Genomic DNA, 25,142 nt, shown 5'->3' on the forward strand with positions numbered 1-25,142 from the left:
CCCTGAAAAAAAACTGTTAATTTCCACATCGTCTTTGTTCTTCTGCATGATGTGAAAGCACTTCAGGAAAAAGTTTGGGACCGTGGGGCTTGTTTGACACTCATTTAGGTGTTATTTGATTCTAGAAAGAAAAGGAAAAAACTTGTTTGACCAGGAAAATTGTGGGAGTAAAGTGGCAAAAGTTTGGGAGCAGTGTACCAGCATGCAGTTAACCTTCCTGCTGTTTTCACGGGGGAATCCTGGGGCTGCTGTAGAGTGTCTTCTGTTTCCGAATACTTTGGGCTTCAAGGGACCTTTAATTGTTTCTTTTTATTTCAGGTGGTGCACTCGCTCATGGTCTGATTATTCTATTTTAATTTTTAAATAGATGACGAAGATGCTTGACTTGTTGGAAGATTTCTTGGAATACGAGGGTTATAAGTATGAACGGATTGATGGTGGCATCACTGGAGGGTTGAGGCAGGAAGCCATCGACAGGTTTAATGGTACTTCACTTTCGGCTTTTCCATGTTCAAGATGCAGGCCTTGCTCCAGCCCGCAGGTGCCGGCGGCAGGCAGGTGGCTGGTGGAGAGGCAGTGGTGGTGTAGTGGTTAGAGTGTCAGACAAGGACTTGGGAGACCAGGGTTCGAATCCCCACTCGGCCTTTAACCTACCTCACAGGGTTGTTGTGGGGATTAAATGCAGAGGGGGAGAACCATGTAAGCCACTTTAAGCTCCATGGAGGAAAAGGCAGGGGGGTATAAATGAAATGAAATGAAATGAAATGAAATGAATGAATGAATGAATGAATAGCTGTGGTGGTGGTGGAGAACCAACAGGAACTCAGAGCCACTGAAAGTTTGCAGGATTTGATGTCTTTCCGTGGATGAGCAGCTGATGCCTTGGAGGGTTGCAAGATATGTATGATGAAGTGGTTTCTTTGTTATCCAAATGGCCAAAAAGGGTTGGGGACTCAAGTTATTTAGCTTAATTCTCATGGACTAGCACAGTTTTCATTCCAGCTTTCCGTTGGTTAAAGAGCTACGTCTCCTGCTGCATTGGTTCCCCTGGGGCTCCCCCTGGCTTGCACAGTTTGATTTACATACATGCCCCTGGTCCCTCTGCAATTCCTTCCTTTAGCTGCAGCGGGTTGGGGGCTGAACAGCCTAGATTCCCAGATCTGAAGGAGGCGAGCTCAGAGCAGGGTCTCGTCTGCAGGCAGCCTCGTCTGCAGGCTTCCTGGACCTCTAGAGCATTTCCTCGCTCCGTTTACAGTATCTGCATCTCACAGCATGCTAGCCCTTCCTTCGTGGCCCACAGTTTGAAAACGATGGACTTAAGCCAACACAAAATGAATTTGCTTCGACTGCTGATGGAGCAGTTTAGCCAGCTCTGGTAGGGCTCTATAAACGCCCCAGAAAAGGGTGCTCAGGTTGTCTGTTTCTCTCCTGCCTGCTTCTGGATCACCCCTCTTTGTTTGCCACTAACTGATCTTGGCTTCTCCCCCCCCCACCTGCAGTCAGGGGGCAACCCGCTGACACTTCTCTGTCTCCCCATCCCTCTCGTCTCTCCCCACCCTCACCCCACAACCTTGTCGATTTTGTCATCCTCAGCACCCGGAGCTCAGCAGTTCTGTTTCCTGCTCTCCACCAGAGCCGGAGGTTTGGGCATTAACCTTGCAACAGCCGACACAGTCATAATTTACGATTCTGATTGGAACCCCCACAATGACATTCAGGTTAATTCCGTCGGTTCTCCCTTGCTGCCTTTGTAACCCCCAGAGTAAAAGGCACCCCGCTCACACCTGCCATCTCCCAACCTCCCATCCTCCTCTTAGCATCCCTCGCCTCATTCCCCACCCCCTACCAATCTTGCTGGGGTCCCTCAAAGCTCCCCCCATCCCTGGCTCCAAAGCAAGTTGCTGGTGTTTCCTAGAAATGCATGCCTGTTTTTCTGACTTCTCTCCTCCTTCTCCTCTTGTATAAATCTTCCCTTCTCCCCCTCTCTGCCCACTGCCATTTTCACAAGGAAATGTTCTGCTGTTCTTTTTTGTTTTTCCTGTTTTTCCTTTGCTTCAGCATTTGCTCCAGACGTTCCTCATTTTATTGACGGCTGAAAAATGAAGTTGCTGAAATAATTTATTCATCTGGGGTGTTTGCATGACTTAAGGCTGCATTCACACAGCGGTCTACTCCATTTCCCCGATATTTCCCTAACTGTTAATTTCCACGTTGTATTTGAGCTTTCAAGCACAAAGGCCCTCTCCCCTCCTTTGGCTTCCAGAAACTGGTGTTCAGAAGGATTTCTGCCTCCAACCATGGGGGTAGAACATTGCCATGGTGGCTAGGAGTCATTAATAGTCTTCTCCTCCATGAAGGGTCCTCCATGTTATTCTGAAACATCTCATTGCTCATCCATCTAGGCCTTCAGCAGAGCCCACCGGATTGGGCAGAATAAGAAGGTGATGATCTACCGCTTTGTGACGAGGGCGTCCGTCGAGGAGCGCATCACCCAAGTGGCCAAGAGGAAGATGATGCTGACGCATTTGGTGGTGCGCCCGGGCCTTGGCTCCAAGTCTGGCTCCATGACGAAACAAGAGCTGGATGACATCCTGAAGTTTGGCACAGAGGAACTGTTCAAGGATGACGTTGAGGGTGAGATGGCATGGCTGTGCTTGAGGATCCATGCGTGAGTGGGGAAGGGTGGCAGCAATGGGGGAACCATGGATAGAATCTGGAACCTTCTGCATGCAAAGCAGGTGCTCTGCAACCGAGTCACAGTCCCATTCCAACGTAAGAAGCTGCCTTATACCTAGCCAGACCATTGGTCCAGCTTACTTAGTATTGTCTGCACTGACTTACAGCAGCTGCCTAGTATTGCAGATGGGGGTCTTTTGCAGCCCTACGTGATGTCCAGGATTGAGCCTGGGGCCATCTGTGAATTACTCTGTATTTGAAGGGCCAAGGTTCCAGACACCTCACTTACTTGAAGGATCAAGTTTCTAAACACATTATGCAGTTGAAGATCCAGGTTCTGAACACCTCAACCAGTTGATGGACAATGGTTCTAGACACCACAGTCAGTTGAATGATCATGGTTCTAGATAGCTCAACCAGTCAAAGGGTCCTTTTTCTAGACACCTCAAACAGTTGAAGAACCAAGGTTCTAGACACCTCCGCCAATTGAGCTTTACTTGGACTTAGTGGGCCCAAGTTGCTGTGAGAATAAGTGGAGTGTTTGTTTGCTTGGCACAAATCTGTAACACTCACATTTTTTTCTCGCTCTCAGGGATGATATCTCAGGCCCAGAAAATTGGCATACCTGAGGCCATGACCCCTTTCATGGAGGCACCAACCTCCAAAGGTGGGACCGTGACTCCTGGCTTGAAGAAAAAACATGGCCCTGCTCCTCCAGGTACGTGAAAGACACAAGGCACAATGGTGGCATTCCTTTTTTGCTCTGGAATTTGTACGTGAGAAGCTAAGACGAGGTGTCAAAGGGGGCCCTTCTTGTCCAGCCTCTTATTCTCACCGTGGCCAACCAGACACCCCAAAGGGAAGCCAACCAGCAGAACTTGAGTGCCTACAGCCTCTGAAAGTGGGGGCAGAGCACAGCCCTTGAGACTAGTAGCTGTGCATCACCTTATCCAACTTGAATTTATCTAACATTCTTTTGAAGCCTCCCAAGTTGGGGGCCATATTTTTTTTTTCTTGTGGGAGTGAGTTCTGCAGTTTTAATTATGTGCTGTGTGAAGAAGCAGTTTCTTTGGTCTGTCCTGGACCTCTCAAAGTTCAGGATGGCTCCATTAAGTTCTGATGTTAAGTGAGAGATAGAAGAAGTTTCCCCCACCCACTTTCTCCTGCACATAATCTTATGCACCTTTTGTTCTCACACCTTTCTTTTCTAAACTAAAAAGCCCCAGGCATCGTAACCTTTTCACACAATAGAGTTTGCCACAGTCCTTCCTGCAGGAGGCACTAATGGCCACCAACCTAGATGGCTTTAAAAGAAGCTTGGACAAATTCATAGACGGGAAGGCTGTTAATGGCTTCTAGCTTCAACAACTAAGCTCTGTCTCCAGGGTTGGAGGCAGTAATGCTTCTGACTACCAGTTGCTGCACAGGAGGGGAGAGCACTGTTGCCCTCCTGTCCAGCTTGTGGACTTCCTACTGAGGCATCTGTTTGGCCACTGTGAGGACAGGATGCTGGACCAGATGGGTCATGGACCTGATCCAGCAGCCTCTCCTCACACGAGTATGTTCTCCGTCCCAGGTGACAATAAAGACGTAGAGGACAGCAGTGTGATCCATTACGATGATGCGGCCATCTCAAAGCTCCTGGACCGCAACCAAGATGCCACTGATGACACGGAGCTGCAGAACATGAACGAGTATCTCAGCTCTTTTAAAGTGGCCCAGTATGTTGTGAGAGAAGAGGACGGTGTGGTAATGCGTTCAGAGTCATGGTTTACCTTCCTTTTCAATAAGTTTGCTTATTTCAGGGTGTTGCATTTTAAAAAAAAAAAACCCAAACACACACAAAGCAAAGTTGTGCATGTCACACTAAAATCTATGCGCAGATACACACACACACACACACACACACACACACACATCCAACTTTCTAAAATGGTACAAATAAGACCTATAAACAAATCTTACTGAACACTAAGGACAGTAATACCCATCTGCCATTGGAACCTGTTCATCGGGGCACCAAAGAACACTCTAGGGGGCAGAGATTGGTGGTGGTTTGTGATTCTGCCATCTTGAAACTCTTCAAAGCCCAAGCCAAACCCATGTTTCTAGCCCTTAAGTATTTACTCATTTGTTTATTTCACTGTGTTCATGAATTGCTTCCCGTGAAATACCTCTGAGCGATTTAGCAGTAAAGTCCCATCCAGGCAGCAAAGGTTGCCATGTAACTTAAGTGTTGGAGCAGTTAATTCATTTATCGTCCACCCTTCGCCGTAAGGTCCTAGTTACAGCATTAAAACACAATGTGAAAAACAATTAAGAACAACTTGCTGCCATGAAAAGAAGGAGGGTCCAAAAAACAAACGCCTCAAGTGTCAAAAGCCGGGGTAAAGAGGTGCAACTTCAGCATTGGCTGGAAGCTGTGCAGTGTAGGTGCCAGACACACCTCGGTGGGGAGGCAGTTCCCCAGCTCAGGGGCCACCACAGAGGAGGCCCTCTTGTGGTCCACCCCCTCCTGAAGAGGAGCTACCAAGAGGGCCCCCTCTGCCAGTCACAGCACCCACGAGGGTCTGTAGGGAAGGAGGTGGTCTTTCAGGTATTTGGGTCTTGAGTTATTTAGGGCTTTAAACATCAATGTGAGCACCTTGAATTGGGCTGGGAAATGAACCAGCAACCAGTGTGGCTGTTTTAAAACAGGTTATATGTGATCTAAATGGAACCCCAGTCAGTAGTAATCTGGCTGCTGCATTTTGGAGCACCTGAGGTTTCCAAGTAGTCTTCAAGGGCAGCCCCACGTAGAGTGCATTGCAGTAATCCAGTTTGTAAGCTTTCTTTCTTTCTTTCTTTCTTTCTTTCTTTCTTTCTTTCTTTCTTTCTTTCTTTCTTTCTCTGCAGCCCTGCCAACATGCCCCATGCTAGTGTCTCCTTTTGGGAATGGTTACTGCCATCTCTCAAAGCTGTGGTTTGAGAGCTGTCCCCTTCTCCCCTCTTCCGCTTGCAGGAGGAAGTTGAGCGCGAGATCATCAAGCAGGAGGAGAACGTGGACCCCGACTACTGGGAGAAGCTCCTGAGGCACCACTACGAACAGCAGCAGGAGGATCTGGCCCGTAACCTCGGGAAAGGGAAGAGAGTCCGGAAGCAGGTCAACTACAACGACGCCTCTCAGGAGGACCAAGGTGAGGCTGTTGTGGTCCAGTGGTGGCAAATCTGCAGACCTCTGGCTGCTGTTGGACTCCATCTCCCATCAGCCCATGGCCAGTGGCTAGAAATGGACGATGGCAATTGTAGTCCAGGAACTTCTCTCAAACATATGCACTCATCCTATCCAGTAACTTGAAAACTAGTTATTCGCGGACAGTCTTTCCAGGGGTGTCCACATGTTACACTGTAAATGGGTTCAGCTACTCGTGAGAAAGAGCCTACACATGTTTAAACTCAACATGTGCAGCTCCCCCCTGAAGGAAGATGTATTTTGCTCACACAGTGACTCTCTGTGCCTTCTCTCCATGGGGCTGTGATGCTGACCGGTTTTCTTCTGTGTGGTTTAGCTGTGATTCCTTCATGGCAAGGATTGGACAAGATGTCTCTTTGGTGCCCTTCCAACTCTACAATTCTATTTCTAAGTGAGCATTCAGGGGAAAGGATGGGAGAAGCTTTCATCTGTCCTTTTGAGAGTTTCCTTGCCACTCACATTTTTAATGTAAGGGTGACCAACCTGGTGCCCTCCAGATATTCTGACTGCAACAACTCCCCTCAGCCGCAGTTGGCATGCCCAGTATCCAGGGAGGATGCAAGTTTTGAAGTCCAAAGCATTTGGAGGTCGCCGTGTTGACTACCCCAGTTTAATAAGTTCCAGATATTTTTTAATGCTCCCAATCAACTCAGTGTTCTCTGTGCTGCTGGGTACATTTTGAAAAGGGGAAAAAAAACCCTGCATAAAGTACAACTTGGATGTAAAATCAGAACTAAATTTAAAAGAGAATCAGAATAAAAGCAAAGTTGAAATCAGCAGACAATGATGCTTTTGATCTACAAAGAGGGGTGCCTAACCTGTGAGATTTCTCCAGCTGAAGCCCAATGGCAAATCCCAACACAGTACAATTGCATGTTGCACAAGGCTTACATTCTGGGATGTTACGCATACCCAAACTGGCCCCTTGGAAAAGCCCCTGAGTGACCATTGACTTACCCGGTGCACCAAAAAACATATTAAATGTTAAACGTACATATGGAACGTTTGCAACCATCAGTCAAGAGAATAAGCTAACCCCTATTTATGGGTGCATTTATTTATTTGCAAAAATGCATTAATGTAATAAAAATCTTTAAAGCTACCTCTGTGAAAACAATAAAAAAACGCAACAGTATTCAACAACTTTTCCTAAAAGCAAGTGTAAAAATCAAAGAAGAAAATGCAGCTGCAAGCCGTAAATAAAGCTGGCAAGTGCAGAAAACAAATAAAATCAAGATCAAAAAGTCCAGGAAAGTAGAAGTCCATGGGTAAACATGTATGTTTTTCGTCTGCCTAACAAATTACTTGAGAGGAGTGGGCATTCCTGAGGGTGTTTGCTGCCCCCTAGAATGGTCCACCAAGTGACAATCTGCTGATCACTGCAATGAGCAGCAGGGTCTTCTTGGAAGTTCAGCTTGGACTATGTTTGGCAAGGTGACCTGCTAGGTATCCTGCCCCCTCCCCCATTTTTTTTTAAAATTTGGGTACCTTTTAAATGTCAACAACCAAATCTTGACCTTGGCGGGCTTAACCTTTGCCTCTTGTGTTGTTGTTGTTTAAATATCCGCTGCGAGGAGATTATGATGATGATGATGATGTTTCAAACGTTCACAACTGTGAGTTCACAGTTGCGGCCCACAGTGGCAGAGTCCTCGCAACCCCTTGAAGACTCTGCCACTTTACCCTGCTGCCTGCTGCTGCGCCCAGCCTTGAGCCTCCTAGCATCGGACCCCTTGCTTCTCCCTCTTGAGACCCCTCCCTCTCCTCTGCCGGCAGAGTGGCAGGACGAGCTGTCCGACAATCAGTCTGAGTACTCCATCGGCTCTGAAGATGAGGACGAAGACTTTGAGGAGCGGCCTGAAGGTCAGAGTGAGTCAGACCTTTGTTACTTCGATGGAACCCCGTCCCTTTCCTCGTCTGTGCTGACATCAGCCAGGCATGTTTCCAGCAACTGCCCTTGGGCCCTTAGAGGCTGATCCTGGCAGAAATGGGAGCAAAGTGGATGGACAGCAGGCATTTGCTCAGGCATTTGCAGAGTCCGCTGTGGGTGTTGGAGCAAGGCAGAACGGGGTGCAAAGGAAAAGGGGGATCTTAATTCCTTTGCGCAGTTACCCCTGGTTGACCCTGCGGACCTGGAACTCATCTTTAAAGTCCAGCCTGCAATCTTCCTTGTCATCTCTCCCCCCCCCCCGAATCTTTGCTCAGACCAGTGGCTGCCAAACTTTTTTGGTCCTCCACCCCCTTTGTTGCATAAACCCATCCCCATTGCCCCCTATAAAAAGCATGATTCCGAACAGCAGTTTGCACGACCCAGGATGGAAGAGAAGAACACGGTAAAATTCAAAACAGTCACGATTGATTGCACGTCTGTTCAAAATCCAATTAAAATTATTCATTTGAATTAATTGGACAAGATTTATGCTGGCTGTTGTCTCTGGTAATTTCTCTTGCCTCCAGATGGATGCTGGGTGGATGTTCTGTATTATTTCATTAATACTGTTGCTACAAAATTGCTGAACTTGATCTAGCGACAGCATTCTGATAGTCACTTGCACCTCCAGCACCTCCCTGCCAGCCCCCTTGCCTCTTAGTGCCCCCCAGGGAATCCCTCCCCCTTGCAGGTGGTACCACCCATTTTGGGAACCACTGGTTTAGACCACCTTTCCCTAAGCTGATGGCCTCCAGATGTTTTGGACTACAACTCTCATCATCCCCAGCCACCACAGCCAATTTGGACCACAGCTCCCATCAGCCTCAGCCAGCAAGGTCATTTCAGACTACAACTCCCATCAGTCCCAGAAGGAGCAGCTGTTCTGCCTGGGGCTGATGGGATTTGTGGTCCAAAAGATCTGGAGGCAGCAGCTTTGGGAAAAGGCTGACCTGGTCCGACCCCATGGAAAGGAGGAGAAATTTCCTTCCATTTTGGCAGTTCTGTACAAGAAAGGCTTCGCTGAGGTTGTCTCTCCTAGATCATTATTGAAGGATCTCTGCCTATCTTGCACACACTTTCTCTGTTTAAAGTCCCTTTCTCTCTCATCTTCACAAAGAAGACACCATCCTAAAAAAACAAAGAAAGAGAGCTTCATTCTTGGCTGAGTGGGAATTTCAACCCTGGCCTCTCCAATATTTTAGTCCTCATTTAACCCCCAAAACAACCCTGTGAGGTAGTTCAACCCAAGATCACCCGGCGAGCTTCATCATGGCCAAATGCTCTCCCAGGTCCAGTCTAACACTCTACCCAATAAAACATCTCCGTAGCCTCTCAACCCTCCAGCTCACAGCTGAAGATGCTCTGAGAGTCAGCGAACAAAGCCTGACCCGGAAGCCCTGCCCTATATCCTGGGCTGAGTCCTTGCAACAATGCCTTCGGAATGTAGGGGTGCTCTGGTGTCGTGTGTGTAGCATTCAAGTCTTCATTTTTGGTCCTCAGTGGATCCCAATCCACGTCGCTTAGCTTAGCACAGAACCATGCATTATTATTTTTTAAGTGCCCTAGAATGTCTAGAGCACCACCTCCCTCCACAGGGCATATTCGAGGCTGCAGCTTCTTCCTAGGATCTCAGCTTATTGACCACAGGATCTCTCTGACGCTCTCTAGGTGGCCGGCGGCAGTCCCGAAGGCAGCTGAAGAGTGACAGGGACAAGCCCCTCCCACCGTTGTTGGCGAGAGTCGGTGGGAACATTGAGGTATGTCTTGGACAACGCTGTGCATGGCGATGGCTGTTGGCTGGTGGAGCGGACTATCTGGGGAGGTGATGGACCCTCCTGCATTGGAGGTTTTGGGGTGTCCATCTGCCAAGGATTCTGTAGCTGTGATTCCTGCATTTCGGGTGTGTGTGTGCTAGATGACCCCTGGGGTTCCTTTTCCAGCCCTACAATCCCATGCTGTTTTGCCTCTTTGTCCTAGGCATCTGAGAATGCCATCTTTCCCCACATCCTCCTTCCTGTCCACCCTTCTCTGACTCTCTTTGCAGGTTTTGGGCTTCAATGCCCGCCAGCGGAAAGCGTTCTTGAATGCCATCATGCGCTGGGGGATGCCCCCTCAGGATGCCTTCAACTCCCACTGGCTGGTGCGGGACCTCCGGGGGAAAAGCGAGAAGGAGTTCAGGTACTGGGTGTCAGGGAATGGTCTGAAGACAAGGACTAAGGGATTGCATTCTATGGCAGACCTGCTTCTCTCCGATGGAGAGCTGGCGGGGGAAGAAAAGCAGAGGAGAAGCAGAGAGAGAGAGAGACAGAAGCTGAACAGCTTAGTGGGGAGTTACCCAGTTATGAGATAAGGACGACAGAACCAGAAGGGAGGGGGCAGCTTGTTGACACGTCACTTGAGAGCGTGGAGGATTCCCCCCTCCCCTCAGACTCAGAGGTCTGAATGTATCAGAGAGCAAAGGAGTCATAGGGAGGGAGGAAAATGCTGTGGAAGCTGGAAGGATGATTAGACAAGACAACTGCCCTCCTTGCAGAGAGCTGTGTATTTGTGCTTGCAACATGACGCTGTAATAAAAGGACTATAAATCTATCAACTGCTCGTTAATTCTTATCTGTGAACATGCCAAAGGGAGGGAAGGACTCTCCGCGCCTGGCACTGGGGGTGCCCCGCAACCCTTCTCTCTTCCTGCCCCCGGGACCTGTTTTGGAGTAGTCACCGGGAGCCATGGCAGAGAATGGATGGACTTCCGTGGAGTGGATTTCCCAAGCGCTTTGCTTGATTTCAGCCTTTCACCCCATGTTCCTTGCACCTTTCTAGACCAAAGCAGACTTGCGGGATCTGCTTTGTGCTTTTGCTAGGATTCCAGGATCCACCACCTGGAACTCTGGGTAAAAGACATGGGGTGTTGGTTTGATTCCTGGATCTAAGCTGAGTCTTTCCACACAGAGATCTATTCCTCCTTAGCTCAAGCTGTCTAATTTTAGGGTTGGGGAAGCGTCATCTATTTTGACTTAAGACAATGGAAGCCATTGGCCCCTGTGTCTCCCTCCCTCCTGTTTGTTTCCTCCTCAGGGCCTACATCTCCCTATTCATGAGGCACTTGTGTGAACCCGGGGCAGACGGGGCGGAGACCTTTGCTGACGGCGTCCCCCGCGAGGGGTTGTCCCGGCAGCATGTGCTGACCCGAATTGGCGTGATGTCGCTAGTAAGGAAGAAGGTGGGTCAGCTCTTTCCTTGAATTATTTCCTGCTAGGCTTGCTCCCGAGAGCTCAGTGAGTGGATGGAAAAGTCATTGTAAGGCTGTTTATATGGTTTTAGTTGGGTCCGAATTGACTTCTACTGATGTTACCTGTTATGTACTGAGTTGAATAGGATCCAAAATGCAGCAGTCTGATTGGTCCGATTGAGATTGCAGCAGTCTGACTGGTCCCAGAACAATAGGATTCAGATTGCAGCAGTCTGATTGGTCCCAGAACAATAGGATTGAGATTGCAGCAGTCTGATTGGTCCGCAGGAGCCACCCAATCCAGCTCCAGGTGGAAGTTAATCCGCAACCCGATTGGCATACAGGAGTATCCTGGAATTAGCCAATCACGTGGGGCCCATTGTGTAAATAGTGTATATAAAGCAAACATTTTGGGGGAACTGCATTCCTCACTACTATGAGCTGAATAAAGAGCATGAAATTCACACTTGACTCCGAGTATATTTCATTACCCAATGTTGCTTTCATAGCTGATGGGAACTGTGAACCCAAATGTCTGGAGGGCACCAGGTTGCAGAAAGCGAGATTAATTTAACTGATGTAGCACTGCAGGCTTGGGGTTTTTACCTTCTGTTTAATCAGCAAGGTGTTTTGCTCTTTCCTGTTTTAGCGGTTGTTGTTTTTTGTGGGGAGTTAGTGTGAAATGACCTTTATTTTTGTGTTTGAGTTCTGAGTCATCATTGCTTTTAAATTTATTGGTTTTCCATACAAACAAAACAAACACACACATCATAATAAACAACAAATACAATAAAAAGAAGAACAAAAGCAAAATAATAATAAAAAAATTACAAACCTACATACATACCTACACCTAGACAGGAACACCAACTCTTCATTAATTTAATTAAATCTTGTTTCAAATCTAACTAGGGCAGTGTTTTTCAACCTTTTTTGGGCAAAGGCACACTTGTTTCATGAAAAAAATCACGAGGCACACCACCATTAGAAAATGTTAAAAAATTTAACTCTGTGCATATATTGACTATATATAAAGTAATTCTCTTGAATAGGAATCAAATAAACAAATTTTTCCCACGGCACACCAGGCAACATCTCGCGGTACACTAGTGTGCCGCGGAACAGTGGTTGAAAAACACTGAACTAGGGGACTTCCCCCGTTTCTCTCCTGTGCTTCCAATTCCAATTTACTTTAATAACTTTCTCATCTCCAAAATTTAAATCAATTACCATCAAAATATCTAAATGTAACTTCTTAATACAAAAAATAACTTCATAACATCTAACTTCTTAGTACAAAAAGTGGCTTTATAATATAAACTATTATAAACTTCTTAAAACAAATATAAACTTCTTAAAACAAATCATAAATCCTTATTTTACTAAAGCTGCTGCTATAGAAAAACGATCCAAGTATCTCTTCATAAAATCAAATCAAAAAACAAAAATTCTTAACACACTGACTTCAGGGTACCATGATGAGCCGTTTTGAAATATGGCAACCCTAACCTAAATATCATTGTCTGGGTGATGACGTCATTAACCTGAATATCATTTCATTTTATTCATAACCTTTTTGTTTCTGAAGCTGCTTCTTGTACTCTTCAAGAAACTGTGTTCTTTAAACTTTAAGAAATAAATGGATTGTCTGGGGGGGGGGTCCTAACCCCATGTTCCTTGCACCTTTCCTCCACCCACCATGCCCATTCCTTGATCCAGGTTCAAGAGTTCGAACCTGTCAATGGGAAGTACAGCACTCCTGACCTCATCCCGGAAGGACTGGAGAGCAAAAAGGGAGGGGAGGTTCTCTCTTCGGACCCAAACACGCCTGTCCCAGCCAGCCCAGCTCATGGGCAGGTGGGGCCCACGTTGCAACCAGGTATGGCTGAAACATCCCCACCTGAAACCCTGGAGAGCCACTGCCAACCAATGTGTAGAAAAGGCTGGGCTAGACTCAACAACATGCAGCTTCTGTTGTTCCTAAGTACTGGGTTGATATAATGCAAATTGGGGGGGGGGAAACTTTGATCCTCCAGATGCTACTGGACTACAATTAGGGTTGTAAAAACCAGTACAACCCAAAAGTTGTTGAACTTTTTTTCCAGCTTTTTTTTAGACAAACCCCAAAGTTGTTGAGTGATTTTTTCAATTGACTTGCCTAAGAATCCCGGTAATGTCTGGGACAATCCAGAAGTATTTCAGCCCTACTACAATGCCTATCACCCTTGGCCACTGGCCGTGCTTGCAGGGGCTGATGGGAGATGAAGTCCAACACAACCTGGAGGGCCACTCCTGATACAACGATGGCTAATAGCTGTAGAAACAGAGCCGCCACCCTTAATAATTTCCACGCAAAAGCCCAGAAAGCGGATTTGTGTGCAGGATTTTGCCAAGCTGCCTGCATTTCATTTGCGGGCCTCGTCTCTTGTTTCAGACAAAGCGGACCCGCAGCCAGGGATCCCCCAGGAAAAAGATCCATTGGAGCAGAGGGCAAAAAAGCCACGGGAGAGCCAGGTAAGGGCACATCCCTTGAGCTAGGAGGGGCATCCTTGGGGCACAGGTAGGGACTTAGTGTCGCAAGTGGGACGTTGATGTTGTTGCAGATGGGTTGTTGGCAGCAGGTTCGTTAAAATAATAACAATATTGAATTTCACCCAGAAAGGGATAACACAGAGTAAACCGGGAAAATATATGGGTTGGCATCAAGAAAATACTACTAATAATAATAACAAAGAAGAAAAAAGAAGGGTAGAAAGCGGGTTGGCATTTTGATGGCCATGAGAAAGAGCAGTGGGGCTGATCCACTAGGGCGAATAGGGTACTGACCCACAGATTGCAGTCTACCTTCTAACAGCCGCTATCAGGATCAGACAAATTCATATTGGAAAGAGCCGGGGGTGATGGAAACTCTGCTTTATGTTAAGGTGCCAGTGAACAGCGAGAAAACGGAGAAGGACGAAAAGGAGGAAATTGTGGTGGGACAAGCAAAACCGGGCGAAGAGAGCATCGAAGAGGACGAGAGGGCGGAGCCTGTCCCTGAGCAGCCAGCAAAAGGTGTGGGGCTGATGAGCTTCCATGGGGAGGTGACAATGCAAGAGCAATGGGTTTTGGGGGTCGACCGGTACCTTAGAACGACGCATCAAACCGGACCCTTCGCTTGATGTAATTTTGCACCTGGAATAGTGAGCCAGTGTGAGGAACGTGGGTTGAAAGCAAATCTTCATTGTCAATGACCAGCACTAAGAAAGAAAGCACATGGAATTATCTAAATGTGCATAATAGGGTGCAATAAAAAAGTAGTGTAAATAAAGCTGCCTCGCATCATAGTGTGCACATCCTTGGGTTAAGGGGCTATATTATATGACCACACAGCACATAGCTAAACTATGGAACTCACTCCCACTGGAGGCAGTGATGGCCAACAACATGCATGGTTTTAAAAGCGGAAGATGAGGCTATTATTATATTTGGGACGAGACAGTAAGGCCCCAAAGAGGGCCATATTATCCCCACTGCCCCAGGTGCCAATTTCTGATGCAAAGCTGTGTTCATCTCCTTGTTGGCTGATGCGAGGCTTTGCTTCCTTCCCCTCCTCCCTGCCTACCCGCCACCCTGCCCAGCTCCTGCAGATGAGGCCTCCCAGGAGAATGAAAAGCCAGCCGCAAAGCCAGAATCAAACACCAGCCCCTCTAAAGGAGGCAGTAAAGAATCCAAGTCAGGTAAGAAGCTCCCTCTTCAGCTTTTACCCAGCTCAGCATGCATAGTCATGAGCAAATATAACTTTCCCTTTGTTTCTCATATCAAGGGTCAAAAGGGCTGTGTCCAGTGGCTGTCCCTTTGGCCGCTACTGTAGATCCTGCTCGGTCTCCTCCCCACCAGCTTCTTGAGGGCCAGGAACTTGATCAACACCTTGATTTCTCAGAATTGATTTGCTTTCTGTCCTGTGCAAGTGTTCTGAAAGGTTTCTTAAATATCCCACTGTTACAGCTGCAACATGGGCAGGCAGAGGTCCCTGCTGCACTTGAGGCCCTTTAGATGAGGTTTGCCAGGATAAAAGTCAGGGCATCTTCTTCCAGCTGGGTATGGCTTGAATGCCAAGCTCACTCTGGAGCATAGGAGCCAACTCCTAGGGGCTGTGAGGGCTTCAGTCCCCACTATAAAATATTTGAGGGAGACGGGGTCCCACAAAGCTGTTGGGCATACCCATTCAAATGGTGTGTGCGCACTGTGTCATGTGATAGATTTGGCGAGGCAGGACTCACCTGGGCCCCGACAATATTTCATTCAACTTGACACCCTGCTCTCGAGAACCTGCTCCATCGCACACTTGAGGGCTGCCAGCTTGGATGGCTTTGGAAGAGGGCTGGTTAACTTCATCGGGGAGAATAAGGCAATCAATGGGAACCAGCCATGATGGCTATGCTCTGGTTCCACTCTCAGATGCAGCAATGTTCCTGAATCCCAGTTGCTGGAAACCACAGTGTGGGGAAGGAGGGGGCTCTTGCGCTCAGCTCCTGCTTGTGGCTTCCATTCATGGGCATCTGGTTGGCTACTGTTCTCTGCCCCCAGCAATTAATGAATCACTTTTGATTAGCAATGAGGGATTACCCTGCATAGAGCAGGTGTTAGGACAGGCAGACATGATGGATTCCATCCACTTTACTCGGGATGTTGTTAATTTAGCAGCAACTAGCCATCGTTATACAGAACCCCTGCAAGACTCTGGTTTCCCTAAGGATTTCATTTGGTCTCCATTGTTAAGAAATCCCCCTCCGATTCACCCTCTTTTTATGCTATATTCTTTATTGAAAAATAAAACATACATAAGGACAAGTGCGCAGAGTTAGACACAAAGAAGAGGAGGAGGAGGAGGAGGAGGAGGAGGAGGAGGAGGAGGAGGAGGAGGAGTACCCATGTAGAAAACAAAACAGAACAAAAAAAAAGTTATTGTAATTAACCGGACCTTAACCTAATATGGCATTTATAAAAATGAATTCCCCCTGGTTGTCCACTGTGAGAATGGGATGCTGGACAGGATGGGCCATTGGCATGATCCATCAGACCCTTTGTATGTTCTTATGTTTGTGTTCTTGTGATGGGGTGCCCCTGTTTTTTGCTAAGCAGATGATGCCAAGGCAGAAGAAAAGGAGCTCTCTGAGGCTCAGCAGAATGGAGAAAAGGAGGACGAGGAGGATGGGAAGAAGGACGACAAGAGTGGGATCCGATTCATGTTCAACATCGCTGACGGGGGCTTCACAGGTACACACGAGCAGGCCCCAACCTCCTGGAAATCCAGCTTCCCCCTGTGAGATCCTGGTGGCTCAAGCTCTGTTCCTTCATTGGTTAAGATTGGAGGCATGCTTCATTGTTACCATCTCAGCCCCATATTTTTGGCTGGAAGTTGGGAAGCTCAGAGCAGTGACTTAAACAGAGAAACAGCGAGAAGCAGCCTCCTCAGAAGGAGGGGCAATTCTGATCCAGTCGCATATGATGCATTACCTGCCCCAAGCAGAGGCTGAGAGGAAGGATGCAAAGCTAGGGCAGCAAGCTGGGCAGAGACACAGCAGGTGACCTCTTCTGAGGGCAGGTAATTCTACCATGCCCTGCACAGGGAGTGACTGATGCAGAGACATGGCAGAATTGCTTACCCTTTAACTGGGAGGAGGAGGGAAGGACAGAGCAGTGAGTTATGCAGAGATGTGACAGGCAACCTCCTCTAAGTGTACATAATTCTGCTATACACTGGGAATTGTGCATGTCAAACTACTGATTTTTACTGTTTAGGGTTTGTTGTCTTACATTTGGACAACCTGTGGGGTAGAATTTCTTATTTCAATTGCATACAGAGCTGTGTACTTTGATGTCGCTATATAAATAACTGTTCAGTACTGTATTAATATTATTAATAATGGTAATAATAATAGTAACGATGGTGATGAATTCACACAGAGGCATAACACAGGATCAGAGGTAAGGCAGAGCCCTGGCAACCCGCATAGAAATGTTGGGAAGGGACCCTTAAGGCCCATCTAGCCCAACCCCTGTGCGATGCAGGAACCGCAAGAATTTCTTGGCTTGGTTGCCTGGACTCCTGGGCAGCCTGCTGCCACTCTGCTCCCTGTGGAGCTAATAACAGCGACCTCCCTTCGAGAGTTTTTGCAAGGCTTCCTACCCACAAGGGCTGTGGAAATGTCAAGCATTATTAAGCCTCCTCTTGACATTCCAGTCCGCAGCTGGTGTGGCGCCTGAAACGCAGCATTTCTCCGCTCTCGCTTTACAGAACTGCACACGCTTTGGCAGAACGAGGAGAGGGCAGCTGTCTCCTCGGGGAAGATTTACGACATCTGGCACCGGAGGCACGATTACTGGCTGCTGGCAGGAATCGTCACGTATCCTTGGCGTGGTTACGGGAAGTCGGGGAGGAAGCAGCAGTGGTCTCCTTCAGCTGCCTCCTGCTGAGTCAGGCCATTGCTCCATCTTGCTCAGTATTGCCTACACTGACTGGCAGCAGTGGCTCTCCTGGGTTTCAGGCAGAGGTCACTCCTAGCCCTACCTGGAGGCGCTGTCGGGAATCAAACCTGGGAGCTTCTGCATGCGAGGCGGATGCTCTACCCCCACTGAGCTACGGCCCTTCCCTGTTCCAGGCCCATGTCAATTTTGCACATATAAGTTGGTCCCACCCTGTTTCTGCATTAACGTGGGCTTATTATTATGTTTTGTTTTAAAAATGCACGCAGATTCACATTCAGATCCCTATGTTATCTTGTGTGCACATTTCCAAAGGTGCTCAATCCTGAAATGCGCATTTTGGTATGTTTCTTGAGCTGAGGACTCAAAACAGGGAGAAGTGTGAAACCCAAAGGGCAGTTCACACGCTTATTCGGCCAAGCTGCATACACAGAGATATAATAACCTAGGCAGCTGCCCAATCTGAGTCAGACCGTTGGTCCATCTAGCTCAATATTGTCTGCTCTGACGGGAAGGGTCCTATGCAGCCCTACCGGGAGATGGCACTGGGGACTGAGCCAGATGGGCAGCATACAAATTCTTATTATTACTGGATTTTGTGATGAAAACAAATGCATACCAAAAAAAGCATATAACAGGGTTCACGCAGAACCACAGCTTTTTCTCAGCAGATCTGGCCCTGTTACAAGTGCCATGTAATACCCATTCCATATTTGTAAGAACTCAATCCTTTAGTGTGGTGGCATCTACACTTGTAACTCCCTGCCTATTGAGATCAGGCAGATGCCTTCACTCTATTCTTTTCAGTGCCTGCTAAAATCATTTTTGTTTTAGGCAAGTCTGCCTTGAAGTTTAGAAAGGTGATGCAAGTTTTAACCTGTTTTCATTAGTCTATTGTTATTTTAACTTTTTTTAAAAAGCAAATTAATGTTGTTAAAAAAAAATTAGTGGTCATTTTAATGCTTTATTATTATTATTATTATTATTATTATTATTATTATTATTATTATTATTATTTTGTAAACTGCCCTGAGGTGTGTTTTTTGGGGTGTTTTTTTTTTACAATCAATTTATTTGAAATAAATAAAATGAAATATCAGTGAACATGCAAAAATGCATTCCCATAGGAGGAATGTGCATGAAGATTCTCTGGGATAATCTTCTATAAAAATTGCCCAAGCTGAAGTGGAAGTGGGGCAAACCAAATTTAAGACTGGGAAAAGTAGAAATTGAGAGCTCCTTTCTACATCTTTCTTTTCTTTGGCTGTTCCCAGGCTCTGAAACTCCCTTCCTAAAGAAGCCAGACTGGCTCCCCACCTTACTGTCCTTCTGTTGACAGGTGAAGACTTTCTTTTCCCAACAGGCTTTTGAGAACTGACTGCTTTTAAGGAAAGGGATGGTACTGTGATGTTTTTATTGTAATTATCTGTAGCTGTATATTCTATTAATGTTTGGTTGTTTTTTACAAAAATTATCCCCCCCCCCTTTCTATTTTATCTGTAAACCACCTTGAGTCTCTGTCAGGGAAAAAGGCAGGAATGAATGAATGAATGAATGAATGGAGATGTTTCAGATGCCACATGGTTCTGTTCTTCCCTTAACGCCTCTCCCCTCTGCTGCCTAAGTCACGGCTACGCCCGCTGGCAAGACATCCAGAATGACCCGCATTATGTAATCCTGAACGAGCCCTTCAAGTCAGAGATCCACAAGGGTAACTACTTGGAGATGAAGAACAAGTTCCTGGCACGGCGGTTCAAGGTGGGTTTCCAGAAATACCCGTTCGAGAGTGGCCACATTTGCAGAGGATAAAACCTACCACCAGGTCTCAGCCGCTGTAGCAAAGACGAGCTTCCACGGACAGAGGCAGTGTACCTTTCAGGGTTGACTGATGTAAATCAGGAGTGGGGAGCTTTTGCAGCCCTGCATATGTTGCTGGACTCCCAACTCCCATCAGCCCTGGCCAGAATGATTCAGTTGAGGATGTAACATGGCCTGAAGGGCTCCCAGATGTCCTCACTCCTGGTGCAAACAGAGACGATTTAAATGGGTGTTTTAAATCTCTGCAGCCTGTCTTGATGTGCCCCCCCATCCGCATCCCCCTGTGTAATGGGATATTGAAAGGATAAGGCTATCACTGGCGACTAGGCATGATGGCTATGCTCTGCCTCCACAGTAGCAGCAATGCTTCTCAATGCCAGTTGCAGTAAACAAAAGCACTCTTTGGGCTCCTGCTTATGAGTTTTCCATTAGGGAACCTGCTTAGCCACTGTGAGAACAGGATGCTGGACTAGATGGGCCATTGGCCTGATCCAGCTGGCTCTGCTTATGTTCTCCTTGTCAAAGTTTCGCCCATTCTGCTGCTCCTCGGATGCTGCTATCTGTGTCAGAGGCCACCTCTGCATCTTGGAGAATTCTGCAAGGTTCATGGCACGTGCTCCCCGTTATCCTCTTTGCAGTTGCTGGAGCAGGCGCTGGTGATTGAGGAGCAGCTCCGCCGGGCAGCGTACCTCAACATGACCCAGGACCCCAATCACCCGGCCATGGCCTTGAACGCCCGCTTGGCTGAAGTGGAGTGCCTTGCTGAGAGCCACCAGCACCTCTCCAAAGAGTCCCTTGCGGGGAACAAGCCTGCCAACGCCGTCCTTCATAAAGGTGGGTCTTTCCCGAAAAGGGACCGCCTTCCACTAGTGTGGTGTAGTGGTGAAGAGTGGTCGACTCATAATCTGGTGAACCGGGTTCGCGTCTCCGCTCCTCCACATGCAGCTGCTGGGTGACCTTGGGCTAGTCACAGTTCTCTGAAGTCTCTCAGCCCCACTCACCTCACAAAGTGTTTGTTGTGGGGAAGGAAGGGAAAGGAGAATGTTAGCTGCTTTGGGACTCCTTAGGGTAGTGATAAAGCGGGATATCAAATCCAAACTCCTCCTCCTCCTCCTCCTCCTCCTTTTTCTTCCCTTACCTCCCTCCACCCCATCTGCTTCTCCCATGCCAGTTGGGAGAGTGGTGGCTAAGAGAGGAAAGAGATTTTTCAGGTTCTAAGGGAACCTGAACTCACACGAACAGCTGTGCTATGGGTGGCGCTGGCAAAATGAACTACTTGGATTAACAACAACAACTGGAATTTAAATGTCTGCAATCAGTAAATATAACTCTGTGTGTGTTGTGGGTGTGGGAAGGAGGGGAGAGTTTGCACAGTAAGAACACCCCCCCAAAGGGTGTATGACTCATCTCTCTCTGCAGAGAGGGTGGCCAAGATGGAAACCAGGCCTCATGGGGATTGGTTGAGGGAGTTGGGGATGTTTAGCCCAGAAAGGGGGAAATGAATCCATCTTCAAATATCTGAAGGGCTGCCCCACGGAAGATGGAGAAAGCTTGTTTCCTCCTGCTCCAGAGCGCAGGACCCGAACCAATGGACTCAAATTGCAAGAAAGGAGATGCTGATTAGACATTAGGAAGAACTTTCTGATGGCAATAGCTTCTCGACGGAAGAATGCAGCATCTCAGAATGTGGTGGACTCTCCTTCATTGGAGGTTTTTCAACAGAGGTTTGATGGCCATCTTTCAGGGATTCTTGAGCTATGATTCCTGCATTGCAGGGGATTGGACTAGATTGGGGGGGTACCTTCCAACTTTACAATTCTGTGCCATAGACTTGCATTTCATAGCTTTTGGGAATCCCATTGGTTACAATTCTCTCAGAATCTGATCCCATAATCGGCCCACCAGGCTCACTTTTCTGTCTATATCAGGAAAACAATCAATGATTTAATTTATTTTAATTTTTATAAATCCTGTTGCATTAAAAAACACTTAACAATTTTATCATGGGATAGGTTTTCATGGGCTGCACCGTGCTCTGTCAGATGCAGCCACAGCTAATGGATTTCCTATGATGGCACGTACTGAAATAAAATATAAGAAATGGTAGCCTAAGTTACACAGAAGGAAAAATCTGCGGTGTTGCCAGATGGGTTGGGTTCAGGTTTCTGGGGCTCATAGGTGCCCAACTGTCTTGCAGTCCTGAACCAGCTGGAAGAGCTGCTGAGCGACATGAAAGCTGATGTGACTCGGTTGCCCTCCATGCTTTCCCGCATCCCACCTGTGGCCGCTCGCCTCCAGATGTCCGAGAGAAGCATCCTGAGCCGGCTGACAAACCGGGGGAGCGACCCCAGCATCCAGCAGGTTAGAGGCAGTGTTAAAGGGCATTGGTGCATTAGCACACCCAGAATGTGCTCCTGTTTTCTCTAGAAAGCCTTTCCCCAGTCCCCACTAATCCGGGGTGCGGGTGGCAGCTTGTGGCTTCTGTGTGTGGCCAGATGCTCTGTGTGCATTGGTAAAGAAAGGAGACAAACCATTTATCCATTGGGGATGCAATTGCATTTCAAACCATATACAGTGGTACCTCAGGTTATATACACTTCAGGTTACATACACTTCAGGTAACATACTCTGCTAACCCAGGAATAATGCTTCAGGTTAAGAACTTTGCTTTGGGATAAGAACAGAAATCATGCTCTGGCGGCGCAGCGGCAGCGGGAGGTCCCATTAGCTAAAGTGGTGCTTCAGGTTAAGAACAGTTTCAGGTTAAGAACGGACCCCCGGAAATTTTTAATTAAAAATTTCTGGAATATGATACATGAAGAAACTCAAAAGCTAATCAAAATGTCATACAGTAAAAAGGCAGAGCTGTATTTACTGGGTTTAGTAAATAATGAAATCCCAAGAGACAGAATAAGTATTTTTCTCTATGTGACAACTGCTGCAAGAACACTAGTGGCGAAATATTGGAAAGGAGATCAATTACCAACAAAAGGAGAGTGGATTAGTAAAATTACAGAATATCTGGAGCTTGCGAAGCTGACGAATATCATAAGAGGTACATCAAAAGATTTAGTTAAAAACCAGTGGAAATACTTCAATGATTATTTGAACAAACAGGAAAGGAATGGAAGATATTGGTTGTGTCTAGAATGAGAAGATGAATTAAGATTAGTAAAGTATAGAGCGTAACATATGTATAATTTGAGACATAATATAAAAAAGACAGATACGGTAAGAGATTTATTATTGGCTAAGAAACGTTGTTAAAGCAGCGGAAGTACTTGTTGGAATTTAATCAAATATTTTAAGCGGAAATCCTCTGACCTCTGAGGGTTTTGGTTTTCTTATTCCTTTTTCTTCTTTTTTCTTCTTATCACTCGTTCTTTGCTCCTTACTTTCTTTTTCTTTCTTTTATCTTTTGCTTTACTTTTTTCTTTTTCTTCTTTTTTGTTTTTCTTTTTTGTCGGAAATGTAAGTTGTTAATTCGTTGTTGTATAGGTATATATTCATGTGTATATGTAATATATGTATGAATATTTTTAAATAATTAAATAAACTTTTTCAAAAAAAAAAAAAAAAAAAAAAAAAAAAAAGAACGGACCCCCGGAACAAATTAAGTACGTACCCAGAGGTACCACTGTATCTGTTGGGGATGCAATTGCAATTCAGCTAACCTTGTAGCAGTTCAAATTCAAGCCTATTTCTCCTCTTCCCTTTCTCCCCCCGCCCCCAATTTGAAATTGAGATTATAAATTTCCGTGGGGCAGAGGGTTGTACTTTTGCTAAAGTTATTTTGTACACAGCATCAATCGCTAGCAGTTAAAAAAAAATAATCATTGTAATATTGATGGTTTCTTTGTTTCTAAATTGTATCCACCCAGAGCCTTTGGGAATGAGGTTGGTTTGTGTTTTCAAATAAATGCTCTTCCCCAACCCCACCCTCTCCAGGCCTCTTTTGGCTCCTCCCAGATCTACAGCAACAACTTTGGCCCAAACTTCCGTGGTCCAGGACCAGGTGGGATCGTCAACTACAGCCAGATGCCCCTGGGACCTTACGTGACAGGTGAGTGGAGGTTCCTTGCAGCTGCCCCCTCTCTTTTCTCTCTCTCTCTCTCTCTTCTCTTAAGAGTACAAATTTTAAAGTGGGGGCCATGAGTCAAAAAACAAAAGGGCATTGGGCAAGCCAGCTGTTTTCTCTCTTATCAATAGATATTTAGCCGTTTGCGAGAGTTTCCTCTGCAGTTCTCATTGCTACGAGAGGTAAGGCGATGCTTATTACTCTCTGATAAACTGTGTTCTGTCATTCTGTCTTTGGGCTGGCACTGCTGTGACTAGCTTAGTCTTCCTGCAGGTGGCAAACTTGCAACCTTTGGGATTTGCGTTGTTACCTGACGGACAAAACCTTCATTGATTTGATCCCCTGAGCTTTACGCTGTAATTCTAAGGGTGCTTTCTATGGCGTAATCCCCAGTTAACACAGCAAGTCTCCGGAGTAAACATGCAAAAGGTTCTATAGCACAACAATCCATTAATTTTGCGTAGCCAGTTAAAAATGCTGCAAGTGCATTCCATATGGACCTCTAGTCAGAGATAAGGCATTTCCTTAACAGGGTTTGATCTCTGAAATCTTGTGGTCCATACCGGCTTCCCGGCTTTTAAAAATGGCATTGGTGAGGCCATGTGTTTAATACACAAATTGGCCCTGCCTCATGATGGAAGTACCTCTAGAATCATAGAGCTGGAAGGGACCCTGAGGATTGTCTCAGCCCAACCCCCTGCAATGCACTAATATACATCTGTCCCATACAGGGATCAAACCTGTTATGAGCACTACACTCTAACCAACTGAGCCATCCAGGCTGAACTCAGTCCAAGGAGCATAACCCCTCCATTTTTGTCCTTTCAGCAACACCCAATGGACCGCCCTTGAGCCACCTGGATAAAAAGGTCCCTGAGCCCCTGAAAGATGGTGCAACCTTAGACTGCAAGGGACAGCATTGCGATGTCATCTGCATCGAAGATTGAAGGCCAGTCTTGGTGGCTCTGGGCTTGCTGTGTTCACATCTCAAAGTGTTCTTCAAAACAAGGACAACTCCCCGCATCCCTTGGGCCATTTCACAAACTTCCTTGAGACAGCAAGATTTTCACTTCCTTGTATCTTGGGTTTTTCTTTCGCACGCACTTATTGAGGACTTGAAAGGTTTGTTGGCTGGATTACAAATGGACTCTTCAGTTTTTAGCGTGGATGCTGTCCCCCTTTCATACGCAGCTGAATGAGAGACTGGGAGCAGGTGCCAATGTGCTATTCCTCCATCCCACCCCACCCCGCCCAGAGATGTGTGGCAGTCATGACTCAAGTGGAGAACCTTGCTAATGTATGTTTGGCCTGTGCTTGGAAAAGGTACAAGCTCACTCTCTGGGCTCAGACGTTGAACGGGCTAGGTTGGGTAGACTGAATGCTGCTGTGTGTGTGTTGAGGAGGCTCTGAACTATGGTTGTGCTCGATACGTGTTCAAGACTGAGGATGCAACCAGCATTTGAACGAAAAAGCCAACTGAGGTTCAAAAAGGAAATACGAATACCAAGGTCTCTGTCCAGCCAAAGACTCCCGTTGCTTTCTGCAGGAGTTAATTGTTCAGTTAACTCTCTGTCCCGTTGAAATCAGTGGGACTTCAAAGTGTTTAATGTTGTTTGGCTAATGGTCACGGTGTCAGGGATTGAAGGCTTTGCAAGGGTCAAGCAATGTTGTTTTTAATTGGCCCCAGTAATGAGGGATATGAAAGCACCAAGCA

At 46.7% G+C, this 25,142-nt stretch overlaps 1 protein-coding gene across 3 annotated transcripts in view; it reads left to right on the forward strand.

Annotated features, from left to right (window-relative positions):
- The window catches only part of CHD5 (chromodomain helicase DNA binding protein 5), a 53,883-nt gene extending 29,058 nt beyond the window's left edge, over positions 1 to 24,825 (forward strand). Inside the window, exons 21-42 of one of the 3 annotated variants that reach the window (XM_033156562.1) lie at positions 368 to 485; positions 1,594 to 1,718; positions 2,403 to 2,634; positions 3,269 to 3,394; positions 4,253 to 4,425; positions 5,678 to 5,852; positions 7,685 to 7,777; positions 9,507 to 9,595; positions 9,883 to 10,016; positions 10,911 to 11,055; positions 12,784 to 12,943; positions 13,499 to 13,578; positions 13,989 to 14,118; positions 14,685 to 14,783; positions 16,189 to 16,323; positions 17,345 to 17,453; positions 19,158 to 19,290; positions 19,989 to 20,184; positions 21,548 to 21,711; positions 23,299 to 23,413; positions 23,560 to 23,610; positions 24,257 to 24,825. In XM_033156562.1, coding sequence (XP_033012453.1) covers positions 368 to 485; positions 1,594 to 1,718; positions 2,403 to 2,634; positions 3,269 to 3,394; positions 4,253 to 4,425; positions 5,678 to 5,852; positions 7,685 to 7,777; positions 9,507 to 9,595; positions 9,883 to 10,016; positions 10,911 to 11,055; positions 12,784 to 12,943; positions 13,499 to 13,578; positions 13,989 to 14,118; positions 14,685 to 14,783; positions 16,189 to 16,323; positions 17,345 to 17,453; positions 19,158 to 19,290; positions 19,989 to 20,184; positions 21,548 to 21,711; positions 23,299 to 23,413; positions 23,560 to 23,567 — 2,739 coding nt within the window. In that variant the 3' untranslated portion in view covers positions 23,568 to 23,610; positions 24,257 to 24,825. The remainder of the gene's footprint in view (positions 1 to 367; positions 486 to 1,593; positions 1,719 to 2,402; positions 2,635 to 3,268; positions 3,395 to 4,252; positions 4,426 to 5,677; positions 5,853 to 7,684; positions 7,778 to 9,506; positions 9,596 to 9,882; positions 10,017 to 10,910; positions 11,056 to 12,783; positions 12,944 to 13,498; positions 13,579 to 13,988; positions 14,119 to 14,684; positions 14,784 to 16,188; positions 16,324 to 17,344; positions 17,454 to 19,157; positions 19,291 to 19,988; positions 20,185 to 21,547; positions 21,712 to 23,298; positions 23,414 to 23,559; positions 23,611 to 24,256) is intronic. The other 2 variants (XM_033156560.1, XM_033156561.1) reach the window with 2 other exon arrangements.
- The last annotated feature ends 317 nt before the right edge of the window (positions 24,826 to 25,142 follow it).

The sequence above is a fragment of the Lacerta agilis genome, chromosome 8, assembly GCF_009819535.1.
Source record: "Lacerta agilis isolate rLacAgi1 chromosome 8, rLacAgi1.pri, whole genome shotgun sequence".
NCBI lineage: Eukaryota > Metazoa > Chordata > Lepidosauria > Squamata > Lacertidae > Lacerta > Lacerta agilis.